Source organism: Opisthocomus hoazin, chromosome 1 (genome assembly GCF_030867145.1).
Source record: "Opisthocomus hoazin isolate bOpiHoa1 chromosome 1, bOpiHoa1.hap1, whole genome shotgun sequence".
Classification (NCBI taxonomy): domain Eukaryota; kingdom Metazoa; phylum Chordata; class Aves; order Opisthocomiformes; family Opisthocomidae; genus Opisthocomus; species Opisthocomus hoazin.
The window spans coordinates 88,516,713-88,531,743 of record NC_134414.1 but is presented as its reverse complement, the minus strand read 5'-3'; the positions used below and the strand labels follow the sequence as shown (position 1 = coordinate 88,531,743).

At 45.5% G+C, this 15,031-nt stretch overlaps 1 protein-coding gene across 1 annotated transcript in view; it reads right to left on the bottom strand.

The window, feature by feature from the left end:
• The window catches only part of EGFL6 (EGF like domain multiple 6), a 48,881-nt gene extending 38,592 nt beyond the window's left edge, over positions 1–10,289 (bottom strand). Inside the window, exons 1-3 of the mRNA XM_075441466.1 lie at positions 10,201–10,289; positions 4,342–4,454; positions 2,070–2,162 (exon numbers count right to left, since the gene is read on the bottom strand). Of these exons, the coding sequence (XP_075297581.1) occupies positions 2,070–2,162; positions 4,342–4,454; positions 10,201–10,268 (274 nt within the window). The 5' untranslated portion in view covers positions 10,269–10,289. The remainder of the gene's footprint in view (positions 1–2,069; positions 2,163–4,341; positions 4,455–10,200) is intronic.
• Positions 10,290–15,031: the final 4,742 nt, after the last annotated feature.

The window sequence follows — 15,031 nt, the reverse complement described above, 5'->3', positions numbered from 1 at the left end:
GAATACTCATTAGTCAACACACAGAACTCACTAACAGCATGCAGCAGCATATGCAGCCCATTCAACATGTGTTTAACAGCACATATGATCAATAATGTAATTCCAATAAAGATGCAACTCTCCAAGCACTGAGCTTGTCCAGCTCCACTTCTAATGGGAGAAGCATCTGTTCCCATGTTTATGTGCCCTGCAGACCACAGAAGAAACTCTAGACCATTCAAAGCCTAAACTTTGTTGTGGTTATACATGTGCAAAAGTGTTTGTCACAGTTCGCTCCAGGGAAGAAAAAGAGGGTTGCATTCTATTATTTAAACATAGGGTCTGTTTGAAAAAGGACAACCTATCAGCTTGCAATCACATTGGATTTTTGTGCTCCTGTGGCTCCACTAAAAAACCAAGGCTCCCTTCATAAAGAAACTAGAGGGGAACAAAAGTTATTCCGCTTAGACCATACATTTTCAAAAGTGCTTAGCTGCACCTATTTTGCACAATGCACAGTAATGCACAGATAACCTACACAGCTCCAAATGAGAGCCTATGGAGATAAGGCTAATTTAGCTCAGACTCAGTGGCAGACTAGTAGTCCCCTTATCTCTGTTATTTTAGTTAGCTCATGTTGAGCTTGCTCAGCAGGGCATTCTGCTGTAAGGACAGACCAAGGCTACATCTGCCAGTAAATTAGAAGTGGCTCTGAGCATTCCTGGCTGCTGGAACATGACCACCTCTATGGCTATACTACTGAAAGAGCTCTGGGACATTTCTGGTCTGTGCCAGCCGCCACTTTAATAAAAAATTCCCGGCCATGCTTCAGAAGGTAGAACAGCCCAGGGAGGCAATTTGCACATGTAGGTCTGTGCGGTGCTCCCACCAAGCCTCAGACTCCGAATCTACTGCAAGTGCGCAGAACCGATCTGCTCGCCTGTGGAGGGTGTATCAAATTCAGCTGGAGTTACTGCACAGAAACACCTAAAAGCTGGGGGCTTTGTTGCCTTTCAGTAACATTTAAGCTGCCAAATAATTTTTGAGGTTAAACTTCTGGGTTTAGAGGCTGAAGTTGCAAGTGATACCTACATACCTATTACACAGTGCCACGGCTGCTGTTTCACTTCCCTCTTTAGTGGTATTGAGGAATTGGCTTCTTTGCTTGTGAGCAACATCAAAAGCACAAAAGATGGAGTTTTCCAAAATACTTCACAGTATAGCTTTGTAGTGTGTTGTTTGAGATATTGTGTAATAAATGGGTTGACTCTAAAAATGCGAGTGTGTTTGGTACGTCAATGCAACATTTTCAAGCAAAGGCTGCAGGTGCTTAGGAGGGTAGCAAGGACAGACGCATCCACTTGTGTGGCCTTTATGTCACGCTTCCCTCACAGCACCTACAGTCCACTCATCTGCAGTGCAGCAGGATGGCCGCTCTCCACGCACAGTGACCTGCTCCTTTCGTCTGATCCAATACAGGGGTCTCATATATCGGAACAGGGAAAAAAAGCTGAGTTCTCACCAATGTGTTAGATGAAGTATTTCCACGTCCAATTGCAAGTTTATGGAGGGAAAGTGGTGCAGTCAAAGTTTCTGAACATGCAATTCTGAAGTTCTGGTTCTCAGAAATACCAATCAGCATATGCAAACAGATGGCATTGGCCCAGGCAGCTTGACAAGTTACATATCTAGCATATAATTGCATGTCTTTCTGACAAGAAGGTTAGTCAAGAAAGTAACATGTGTTGCTAGTTAATAACATGGGTTCTGGATTTGCCTTCTGTCTCTTCTAATAATTTCCTATATAGCCTCTCCATGCCTTAATCCTCTGACTACAAATACGACAGTTTGCCCTTGTCATCAGCCCACAGGAGATACATGATATAGGTTAAAACTTCTGTGTGCTGAAGGAGGCTTAGAACTTGCCTGGGATGTTGGAGATGGAAGAGCGTCAAACAGTAAGCTCTTCTATGTAAACAAGAAAATATCATGTTTTACTATTTTGGAAGAGAACACAACCCATAGTACAAGATAAGAAGACAGAACATCAACAGTCTGCTTTCTGGAATAATATCCCCATGCGCACAAACCTTGATTACAGGTTTTCCCTGTAAATCCAGGGAAACATTTGCATTTGTTTGGTCCCATGCACTCGCCGTACTTGCAGCCATGTCCACAGATAGCTGGCGGAGTCCGGCAGAGAAAGGAGAGAGAAAAAGAAAAAGTTAGAAATACTCTCTCTGAGAACTTTTTTCCTTGCTTAGCTGCCTAAAAACTTGTTTCACAAGTTCAACATCCTCCAAACCTCTTCCTCTAGTCTGGGCATGGTTGCTACTGATCAGCGCTTTATTTCCGTTTGAGAAAAGCGACACTAGCAGGGATTACACGAGTGTGTGCTTTTTCAGGTTTGTAAAGACCTGCAAAAGAAGGGACTGCTTTTAGCTCTCTCCCTCATGCTTTTCCTGCCATGCTTATGATTCCCATTTAGTTTTGTACTCTTGCCTTTTCCCTATTTTTAAGAAGCCTATGTGAGAAGCAGCTAGGCAGCAGCTGGACTTCCTACGCTTGGCATCTGGAGTAGGAAAGAGGCAACAGCACTCTCCTGCAGCCAGAGGAGACACATTACCCTACAGCAGTTTTCCAGTCTTGGATCTCCTCAGTTGCAGCTGAGGAACATGTCCATCCCACAGTGGAACGTCCAGAGCACATCTGTCAAACAATCACGCAACTGTCCTTACCACACATCCCGGTAAGTAGATTTGCATCAAGGTTTTACAATTATTTAAGAGGTCTACGCATAGCCTGGATGCATTAAAAAGTAAAAATTTTCTACCTCTCAGCCCCCTGGATCACTAGCCAGGAATTAAATGCTGACTTTTATAAGGCTTAAGGCTCCTAGAGTCAATGTGATTGTCAACATGAGGGTTATTCAGGAAAAGCAAACCAAATATGCACTTAAATCAGGGCTAGCTCTGGAAAAATAGCAAAAGAGTATGGACCAGGATGCGCATCTCACTACCTTGTGTAATTAAGTTGCTATGCAAACTATAGGAAATAGGAAAGTCACAGTCTTAGTTACTATATAGTAAAATCCATAATTAAAATTCATACTTCTGAATTCAAGTATCTTCCCTACATGTAAAGATTCAGTCAGATGTACTAATCCACTAACTCTGAAGATTAAGGCATTCTTCAACACTACCTCTATCCCTGAATGCAACATGGCATGCTGCAAGACCAGCTGAGTATTAGGACTGCAGCAGAGAACACTGCTGCGTCTGCATTTACAATGCAGAATTACATCATAGTTGGCTTAAACTAATCTGCCACAAAGAAGAATCTTAAAAGTTTATGAAAGCTGTATTTTAGTACGAAAGCAACCTATTGCCTTAAAACAAGACAACCTACTCCACTGGCTGATCAAAGTTATATTTGCCAGTTGATCAATTTGCCACTTGTTGCTCCAGGTATTCATCTGCATGAAAACTAAGGTGCTACAAAGCAATGCAGAAATATTAATAAAGGTATTAATCAGTTTTTCCTTTTTTAATCTGACATGCTATATATACAGAGCAGAGACATTTTGGCATCTTTCCCTTTCAGGTACCAGGATGTTGATTTTCAGCAATGAATAACCCTGAGCCTCTATTCAAATTCACTGGATGTATAATGCCAAACTTTCTGGGACAACACGTGCAACATCTCAAAAGGATTCCTAAAACATGTATTTTATGATTTCGTTGTGTTTTGCCCAAGTACATCTAGACAGAGTTTCCGCATCACCTTCTCTTTCACATCTGTAGACCTTTTACAAATTAGAAATGTCTTAAGAGTCATTGACTCTCTGTTTAGCCAACGATCCACAGACCAGAATGCTGGCTGCCTACCCAAGCTCAAGTCAGGTGCGCTTATTGCTTGGGTTTTATTTATATTTTCAGAAAGTTAAAAGCTCCTGGTTCTCAGAGGCTGTATACTCTGAAGATAAGGAATACCAACTGATAGAAAACCATTTTAGAGGACCATATGCAGCATTAGAAAACACTGCATTTTTGGCCCTTACTTGACAGCTGTACCAGTATAGGCACTGACCAGGGCTGTGCAGGAGGTTAGAACAGATGGCCCCTTCTGGATCTAAGAATTTTTTAATATATATTTTATGGTTTGGTGTTGTTCGCCCAAACCTCTGCTTTTTTTGAGGAGATGGTCTCTCAAATGTGTTTTATTTGCTCTCTCACAGAGTTAAGAGCTTTCACTCCTCAGAAGGTTTCTTTCTGTAACTTCTGGCAGACATCTACGAAATCCCTTTATTAGTACCAAGTGCACAGCCTTGGAGAGGAAACAAGCATAAAGTGTTAATGTTACCTTCACAGTGGCCCTTGTTGTTCTTTTTCCAGCCATAACAGCAATCCAACCTAGAACCATAGCGACACACCCCAGGCTGGCTCCCAGCCACCAGCTGCCCACGAGCTCTTGAGCTGTGTAAGGAAGGATAAACACTAGCTCCAGCAGGCAAACGCACTTTAATCCATTGCTCCGTATACTCCTTTGTACATTCCCCTTATGTTTTACCACTGTCAGGCATTTTCATTTCACCGAACCTAGAGCAGCGCTCCTAGACAGGAATGCAAAATTGCATTTGGTTGGAGAGACAGGGGACATGGGAACGTTCCACCTGCAGTAAATTAACCGTGCAACATAAATCCTTTCTAATGAGAAACACGGCAACGGCAAAAAATACAGCCAGGTCCCCTGCTAGAATGAGTCATTTTTAGTATCGGTGAAGTCAATGGGGCTGCTCCAGCATGCGTCACGTGAAGAATCTGGTTCAGATATATGATGCTGTAGCTGACAGCGCTATTGGCTTGGATGATGAAATACTAATTCTACAGAAAAGCGGCTTTCTGAACAGCAGTCAGCCCCATAAAAGCCAGTGACTTGCAGGCCCAGAGCCACTGCATACGTGCAAATCAATTGCGTAAGTGCAGACAGTCCCATGCATTCTGGTTGCATGGGACTCCCTGATCGTACAAATTAACATTAATTTAATCTGCCAGTAAGCCCATGGGGTTCAAAGTCACTGTGCAGATCAACAGCTACAAGAATCGGAAAACCTGCAATGTTAGTTGCCAAAATTATGAATCTGATGGAAATCCACAACTGTGTAAGTCTTCTAGACCGACTCTATGCTGCAACGGGTGCTGTGACTCCAGTTCTCTTCTGCTTGCTGTTACTTAAGTTCTCCATTACCACATGCCTGTCCCCTTTATACAATTTCTTCTTTATCCAAAATCTTCTGTCGCCACTGCTTTTTCCAGGCCATAATTTAAAATGTGCTCTCTTCAAAGAGTCCAAAGTGTTGTTTCTGACACAGAAAAATATCTTATCTGCGAGAACTTCGTAGTAAGTGATTTGGGGTGTGAGGGGGGCAATACACCGCAACAACATCCCCACGATGGGGACACAAAAACAAAAATAAACTCAACAGGCCAGGAACTTCTGCATTTTTTGGTCTTATCCACAATAAATGCATTGCTTTATCACCTTACAGCAGTGCTTTGCACATATCCTCCTGTGCTTATCTGTAAGGGTTGCACTCATATTGTTACAGTTACTGTAAACATCACTAAGGCAAACTAGTAAAATAAATATATGCATACACTTCAAACATACAAGATGTTACTTCAGAGTTTTCTTTAGCAGCAGAACCACTGGACAGAGAAGGGAGTTCAGAGGAAATCGTAAGTTCGTGTGTCAGATACCCCGAAAGAAGAGATGGTTGTCATGTCACTTGGCAAGTAAAAAGACTTCAGTGTCGGAATAAGTTGTTCTGAAGTCACCCAGCCTTTGCCATCAACCCAGTAATGCAGTTTACAGGAATACATATACCCCATTTTCAGACAGGAGAAAAAGCGTATTGAATGGCTATGACTCCTGTATCTGTGTCTGTTAGAATTCAGCACCCTGCCTCTGGATTTACAGACAAGGAGACAACATTTTTCCGTTTTGTTCATCCAAATGGTGCCGGTTTACATCACTTGCAAGTATACAAGTTAAAGAATGTTATGTTCTTCTTGCTTGCTAGCAAGTCCCCTTGAATTCACCTGGCCAGTAAATGCACATTCATCTTGCATCCCAGAAAATCCCCTTGAATGCGGCTGGATAGTGCTATGACTCCCGTGCGAGGTTAAAATGCCTAAAGCTTGGAGGAAACAGGATCTCATTACTTTCCAAACTGTGCTCATTTTCACAGGAAGACAAACTCACTCAGTAACAACTCACTTCAAAATCAAACAATGAAAGCATCTTTACAAAGTATACAATACGTCACAAGATTTCAGTACAAACTTGTCTTAGAACTGGGAAATGTTCCATAAAACTGCAAACAAAACACACATAGCTGAACTTTATACATATCGCCCTGGACAAGGTCTTTCACTTCTTCTGACTTCCACAACTAACACCAAGTTAAAGCCTACCTTTGGCAGCGGGAAAGGTCAGCTAGATTATTGAGAGCCCACCTGGATCCCAAAATCTGGGAAGAGAACCAGTTTTGCCAGGTTAGTCCCTCCAACCTGTCAAGAACCACCAGCCAGCAGCTCAGCTATCACTGTCAGGAGTTCAGCATTTTGCGCAAAAGAAAGAAATTTAGAAAGGGAAGATCCTTTCAGCAAGGCAGATCCTTTCCAGGAGAACGTCGCATAGAGTCTCCTGGACGCCTGGGGAGAAGTAATGCAGACTGGAGGCACGGCGTGCTTCTGATCCCTCCCTGAATGAAATTCTTACAGGATTTCACAGGGAGTGCCTAGACTGAGATTGCTGTGCTTGTCACTGTCTGCACAGTGTGCAAAAAATGCCTGGACTTGAAGAACCTGCTGCCTAAACACGTGACTGAAGAAGAAAGGCAGAAGAAGGTAGAATGTGCAGGTCGGGTCGCTGTGCAGGTCAGTGGCAAGAGCGGTCTCCGCATTTCTAGTGAAGAACTCTCTCCTCCGTGAGTCAGCAGCTTACAGCACTGGTGCTAAGGGTAACAAGTGGCAGACTGAGCCATGCACGGTACCCAGGCAGCAGAGGAGCAACTGGTTTTATGTGGCCCTGACGTTGCTGACACCGATAGGATGGCATTTAGCAAAGAACATTGAAGACGAATCACAAGAACTTCTACAGTAAGCCAGAGCCTCCTTAGCTGAGGTGACAGAAAGAAAGAGCTGACCATATTTGCTGTCACAAGATCACTGTGAGCCACTAGCACCATTATTAAATAGGCGAGACCCTCAGGTGTTTCGGTCAAAATTCCAGAAAAGTTTTATGGCTGCCATATCAGGTTATATTGTGCACAGTGCTTAACGTACATGTTGAAGAAATATGAATTATATACTGTATATATGATGATAAAAGCTGTGAAGAATGAAAAACCTGTTTCAGAAAGGATTTTATATCCATTTGCTCTTGTGCTACTGTCCATTAATACTCTGAGGGGGACACAAGAGTACAAACACAGCCAGGTGAGCTGTAAGAGTCTTAAAGAGCATTGAAGAACCAGGAGAAAAACTCCTACCTAATTTTAAGATACACAGTCTCCCTCAGAAACTGAGAAAGATCTAATGCTGCCTATAATGATACAAACATAGGCATGAATGAAGTTACGTCCTATTTACTCAGGTGCTGCTGAAAAAAGACGTTCCTCTCTGGAGTAATACGAAGATCATGAATTCTATCCCAAAAGAAGTCGGATCAATTCAGAGCAAAGCATTCAGATAAGTATATAACTCTACATCTATGGTGGCGTGAGCAGCAGACAAAATAAATTGGGTGTGTGATGTCAGAATAGAGCTTAAACTAATACATAGTACCTTTGACTTCTTGCAGTGATTTACTTAATTTGATATAAAAAAGAAAACTTTTATATTTACAATAAAACACGTTCAGAAAGTTTATCTGCTCCACTGATCAAACGGCTAGGTAGGTCTTCCAGCACAGCTAGGTTGATTGATAGGGTAGGACTAATATCCCAAATAGCTTAAATATACAAACAGCTGCAAAGGAAAACATTACAATAACTGATGAAAGAAGGGGAATAAAACACACCTGAATGTCGGCACTTGCTTATCCAACAGACTCCCCCTATCATCCCCTAACCACTTTTTTTTTGTTGTTTTGTTCTATAAAATAAGAAAATAGTTTTACATTGCATCCATTTCCCAAAATTAGTTATGACCCAGGCCAACTCCAGGCTACTAAAGATGTCTGTATACCAACGGGCAGTCAAAAATTTCAGATACAATAACTGGGCTGATAGCTGTGCTGGACTGTAATCCTCATTAGCACCAGCAGCAGCTAAAATAAACAGAAGTAAAAATCCCAACAGTGAAAAAACCGTACTTGTCGTGTTCTCCTGACCAGTGATCATGAATGGTCAAAGCCCTGTCTGAACTGAGTTACGTGACAGTAACAGCGGCAGAAGATGAGCGAGCAAGTCTGCTAAAGCCTGGTTTAACCAGGTAGGTAGATAGCAAAGTCAGGTATGGTTTGAACTAATACAGTTGTTTGTTTTCAGGTCCAACTAATATTCTGTCTTTTACTAAAGTTTTCTCTTGGAAGGAACATTTATGAGCTTTTACCTTTCGTTTTTTTCTCCTCCAAGACACAGCTGCTGAATAGATTCAGTTCGCTGTTTCCGTAAGATCTCTACACAACACTTGCGGTCAGCTCTTGCGCACACAATAGCTGCCTGCTGCGGGGTGAGGGGGAAACGTCTCGATTACATTATTAGCAGGTTCCAGTTAACTTCAAAGACAGGAATATTATTATTCCTTTCTTTAATTTCCCTCTAAAAAAATTTCTTGACACTGTTGCTAGCAAAAAAAAGCTAGCACCAAGCCTAAAAATTTGTTTAACTGGTATATTCAGAAGGATAAAAAGATGGCATCTCACAAATAAGCAATCTGAAAGACATTCCTAAGAAGTCCATTATGAGTGTACGTCACGCAGAGATACATTTGAACACTTTACCAAATGAAGGCATAGGGGTTTTTTGTTGTGTTGGTCGGTTGTTTTGTGGGTTTCGCTTGGTTTGTTTGTTTTTACACAAGTTTATTTGAAGAGTGACTTCCTTCTGGAAAAAAGTTCACCTATTAAATAAAACCAAAAAGTGTCACTTTCTGTCTTTTAATAACTGTGCCTTCGATACCCTTTCAGCCAGCTTCAGGCACTCAGCCTGACAACAGTCTTGCTTCACTGCGAGTCCCTCCCAAAACACCGAGTGAAGCTTAGCTTGGGCCTGCAGAAGCTACTTCTTTAAGACTTCACGCGGCTAACAAACTCCTTAAAGGAAGTGCTCAGAGCAGGGAAGTTCAAAGCCCAGGTATGAAAGCTACAGTTCTAAGAGACAAAAATAACCGTGATTCATTCAGCCCTCCAAAACTGATCCTAATTTTTACCATTTCCCGTTCCTTCTTCCTAGCTATTCAGAGCAGGCAGGATTTCTTCGTCCCCTGAAGTTAGAATCCCTTGCCATCCCAGATTTCCATCAAGGTGTTTGAATGTCTCTTCTTTCTCCTTCCTCCCAGTGGAAATGGCAGAGTGACAGTCTTGGTAGAACAGAGAGATGCCACCACCGTCACCCAACATCAACGTGTACAAGACTGGCTTCAGAGCCACCCGTCTTCGGCAGGCTGTAGGTTTCCCGCACGTTTCCTGACTTGCTGTGAAATAACATCGCTTTCACTGAACGGATTGCTCTCGGCTTCGGCTAGCCCCAGGCCGCACCTTTTTTTTTGGTGGGAGGAGATGCTCCCCTCATTCTGCAGCCTCGCACCTTCCGAAGCGTTCCGAACGCAAGCAGACGGCGCCAAGGAGCGACCAAGACGAAAGCCTGGAGAGACCTCCGCCCAGGAGCAGACGCGTTTTCGGTGGGAGCGGGCCCGGCGCCCGCAGACCCCCAGCTCGGGGGGAGCAGCGCAGCGGGGAGCCCCCCCTCCGCGCGCCGGGACACCCCGCTGCCGCCTGCTGACCGCAACCCCCCCCCAATCCCCCCCCGCTCGGGCTCTGCAGCGCGGCCCGGGGACCCGCCGCCGGGGCGAGCACCGCACGGCAGGGACCGCGCCCCGACACCGGGCCCCGGCCCGCCCCGACCCTCGCAGCGGAGCGGGGCGGCGGCGCCCGGGCGCGCCCTCCCCGCCACCTCCCCGCCCCGCCCCGCCCCGCCCCGCCGTCCCCGCTCACCTGCCCGCGGCGGCCAGCCCGGCGGCGAGGAGGGCGGCGAGGAGGGCGGCCCCGGGCACCGGCACCATGGCCCGTCCGCGGCGGCTGGCTGGCCCTCGGCGGCGGGGCGGGCGGACCGGCGGGACCGGGCTCTATAACCGGGCGGGGCGGAGCCTGCGGCCGCGCTCCGGGGGCGGGAGGCGGGAGGCGGGAGCGGGAGGGCGGGCTGCGGGCCGGGACGGGGCCGGTGTCCCCGCGGGGAACGCCGTGGCAGCCCGGTGCGTGAGCTGCCTCACCCCGTCCCGTCTCCTCCCGGGGCAGTCGGGGCTTCGGCCTCGGGGGGCTGGGCTCCGTGTCGGGTTTTGGTTTTGGCGGAGATTCACCTAGAGCTCCGTCTTCTTGCGGCGAGCGGAGAGACTCGGCCGAGACGTGACGGAGGTTTGCCAGCAAATTTAAAATTCGTCAGTGCGAGGCCGGTGAGCCGCGTTCTGCCCTTGATGCCTCCCCCAATTACAACAGCACCCAGCAAGGAGAAGGATAGGTCTATTGTTTTGGGTTTTTTTGTGCTGGTGTTCACCCTAGCCTACTCACTAAACACCTTTTGGCAATAAAGAACGTGGTGTCAGAAAGCACTGACTCTGTTCCCCGTCTCCAGATCTTGCCGTGAACAATTTTCCTGATCCCGAGCTCCAGATGGCTGCTGCTGCTGAAAGCAGCTCGGCTGCAGCCAGCGCAGGGAGAGAGAGGGCAGCTGGGACCAGCAGAGAGAGCGCAGCGCCCGCACGAATCACAGCATCACAGAATGGTAGGGGTTGGAAGGGACCTCTGTGGGTCATCTAGTCCAACCCCCCTGCCGAAGCAGGGTCACCTACAGCAGGCTGCACAGGATCTTGTCCAGGCGGGTCTTGAATATCTCCAGAGAAGGAGAATCCACAACATCTCTGGGAAGCCTGTTTCAGTGCTCTGTCACCCTCAGAGGGAAGAAGTTCTTCCTCATGTGCAGATGGAACTTCCTATGCTTCAGTCTGTGCCCATTGCCCCTTGTCCTGTCGCTGGGCTCCACTGAAAAGAGTCTGGCCCCATCCTCCTGACATCCACCCTTAATATATTTATAGGCATTTATAAGGTCCCCTCTCAGCCTTCTCCAGGCTAAACAAGCCCAGCTCCCTCAGCCTGTCCTTGTAGCAGAGATGCTCCAGTCCCCTCATCATCCTCGTAGCCCTCTGCTGAACTCTCTCCAGTAGCTCCTCAGAGTGAAGCAGGGGACGCTTAGGCCCTGATTCAGTGTCCTACTGAAACTCTCTGGATCCCGAGCCCATCTTTAACTGGACACATCCAGAATTAGACCAGGGAGCGTAAAGAGCAGCTGTGACAAAAGCCAGCTTGATGGAAGGTCACAACCTGAGTAATCACAGGGAAGTGGTAATTCATACTTTAAAATCCCAGATGCTGACAGTACATATGTAGCATAATGTTCACAATCAAGGAGTTGATTCAGAAAGCAGAAATAGTTATAAAAGCGGTGTTGAAACAAATCTGAAGGTTGAAGTCAAGCGAATTCTGACCTGCAATGACATTTCTGGGCTAAAAATACCCACTGCTACCACCAACCAACATTTTTTTTGGTAGGTAAATTTCTTACAAAATACCTACAGCAGCTCTGATTGCAGCTGTAAGGTGTCCAACACAAAACAAAATAGGGAAAGCTTTCATCACTCCCGACTGGCCGTGTTTGATTCACACCACCAGCTCAGTCCTCTCATAGAGCCCTGTGAGCCTGAGGTCGCTCCCGGAACGCTGCTAGGAGTTTGAAGGGACTCCTTTTCCCTTTTGTTTGACAGAAGGGAAAGCCGAGGAGTAAGGTTTCCCCAGGAAGCCTGTGGCAAAGGCGGGAAAAGAGATCTTCTGACCAGGTCACCAGCGGTGGGTCACCCCACTCGGTTCAGCGAGTGTCGGCGAGCACGCCTCGGCAGAGGAGGCTGGGGCGGCTGGCGCAGTCAGGGCGGCTAGCTGCCTGCCATCCCCAGGGGTTGCCAGGGATGCTGCGGGAGAGCGTTCCTACACCGGCATGTTGAATTCAGCCTTTTAAGCACAAGCCTTTGGCCAGCTTCGTCTTCTCTCGTCCGTGCCATGGGAAAGGGGATGTCTAGGGAAGCTGGGATGGCAACTGTTTCAGACCCTTCAACTTCACCCTCTGAAGGCAATATCAATGCCTACACTCAGGAGAGGTATCTGAAGCAGCAGTGCCTACTCAGGTCAGCCTGAAATGATGACCTGGAACTCTAGTTCCATCTGAACATGAGAAAGAATTTCTTCACTCTGAGGGTGACGGAGCACTGGAACAGGCTGCCCAGGGAGGTGTGGAGTCTCCTTCTCTGGAGATATTGAAAGCCCGCCTGGGCAAGGTCCTGTGCAGCCTGCTGTAGGTGACCCTGCTTTGGCAGGAGGGTTGGACTAGATGACCCACAGAGGTCCCTTCCAACCCCTGCCATTCTGTGATTCTGTGATTCTGTGATTCTGTGATTCTGTGATTTAGAACAATAATTAGAGACACAAGAACAATGGACTTCATATACTGTGATTATATTTGCTAGGATATTCATATTTGCATTCTTTAGCCCTTCTAGCCCACAAGATACTGAGCTTTCCCGAGATCGCCTGTCACACAGCGTTTTGCTGTATGATTCCCAGGGTGAGAAATTCTGAAGTATCCTCAGGTCATGATCCACCCCTGAAAAGACGCTACAGAGTGAAACAGGAGACAGATAGATACATTCACACTTGCCATTTTAATTTGGTTTTGCTTTAACCATCCAAAAAGTTACATGCGTCTTCACCACAGAAGAGGACAAGGCTCCAGCTACACTTTTACTACCTATGACTTTGGGAAAATTCTTAAATTACACTTGCCTTACCTGGTTATTATAGGAATGCAAATCAGCTGGTATAATCAACCTGAGCCACAGTGTGTAAACCATGATTTCTGTTAGAGTTTAAGCATGCTGATTTGCCATAGCAAATGCAGATTTACTGGAACACTAGAGAAATTTTGTTCTTGCACCTGCCATCCTCTCCTCTTCCTTCACACTGGCCAGCGTGGCACATGCCCCCGTGTCCCAGCTTCCTTCTGCCTGCGAAGGGTCACATCTGGAGCTGGACCGGGAGCAGCACAGCTTCTGCTTGGCTTGAGGTCTGGAGGTTGTCCGCTTGCTGGCTGCAGAAGCCACCTCCCCGTTGCCTTGCAGTGGAAGATAAACTTGTGTTTGCCCACCACAAATGCTTACTCAACTGTCAAAGGATCACTTGTGCTTGTCCATAGCATGAACAGTTTATTAGAGGACAAAGGGAAAAAATTCAAAAGTTTCATTCAATATGACTTCTGCCTTCTCTTTGTTCTTTTTTCCATTTAAATGCGCTAATATTGAAGTTCAGACTTAAGTGCATGGTAGGGTTTTTTTTCTTGGTTGATTTTTTTTTTTTTAGTCTGGGTAGCCAATGATTTTGTAAGAGGAATATGAATTTGGGAATGCCTTCTACAAAGCTTTTTAGTACTGGTGGAAAAGGTGACAATAGTGGTACAAGACAGAAGAGTTGAGAAGAATCTTCAGTCTTTCTTATTGGGGATAATTTTAGATAAAAGTGTCATTTTTAGTAAGAAAACAGCCAAGAGAACATGATGTGTGTTGTAGGCCATTTTTAGCAGTGCTTGTGGATGTCAGGACATTCTACTTTTCCCAGGGGTGCAACATTAACAGAGCAGAGCACTGCCAAGGCAGAGCATATTTTAATGCATTTATGATTTCTTATTCCACCTGATCGCTAGCTACTATTGCCACTGTTGACTTGCCACACTGCTAATCTCTACATGCTTTTAATCTCTGGTGTGTAGAAATAGAGAAAAGAAGTTGTGAGTTGATAAAAACGCTCTACTCGGACTTTCAAATTTTTTTTCAGTTACAAACACACAGACTCAATGTAACTTCCTAACGTGACAGATTTATATACAGAACATACATATATATATACGGAATATATATATTCTGTATTTATAGAATAAATCTGTGGATCCCAGGATACAGTTGACCTTCTGGGCTGCAAGCACACATTGCTGGGTCATGCTGAGCTTCTCGTCAGCCAACACCCCCAGGTCCTTCTTCTCAGGGTTGCTCTCAATCCATTGACAGATACGCCCAGCCTGTATTCCTGTTTGGGATTGCCCTGACCCAGATGAAGGAGCTTGCACTTGGCCTTGTTGAACTTCATGAGGTTCGCCTGTCCAGGTCCCTCCCTCACCACACAGCTTGGTGTCACTGGCAAACTGGCTGAGGGTACATTCAGTCCCATTGTCCATGTTGCTGACAAAGATGCTATACAGCGCTGGTCCCAAAACTGATCCCTGAGGGATGCCACATGTTATTTTGACATTTGGAAAATGCATGATTTAAGCTTGTATATTTCTAAATGAGTTTGAGAATACATATGTATTTTTCCCAAAAGGCAGTTATGAAGAAATGTTTTTTTGCAATAGATGTATAAATGGCATCATATAATCTCTAGCACAGCTGCAGAGGCCTGATATCACAACAGCTTGTTTCCAGGAAACAGCAACACAAAAAAATGTAGCAGAAAAAAACACTAGAAAAAAATTTTGAAAAGAAAAGGGAAGATATGAAAGAGCTTTATCACTTAAAAGATAGGTATCTGAAAAGGAAAGTTTCTGAGATTTTTTTTTTTCTATTAGAGGACTCCTCGTCTGACAAAGATTTTACTTCTTTTCACTCTTTAGGAGACCCAGCCTACTGACGAATGTCAGTAAAGTCATAGACGCAAGTAATACTCTGTCATAATGTCT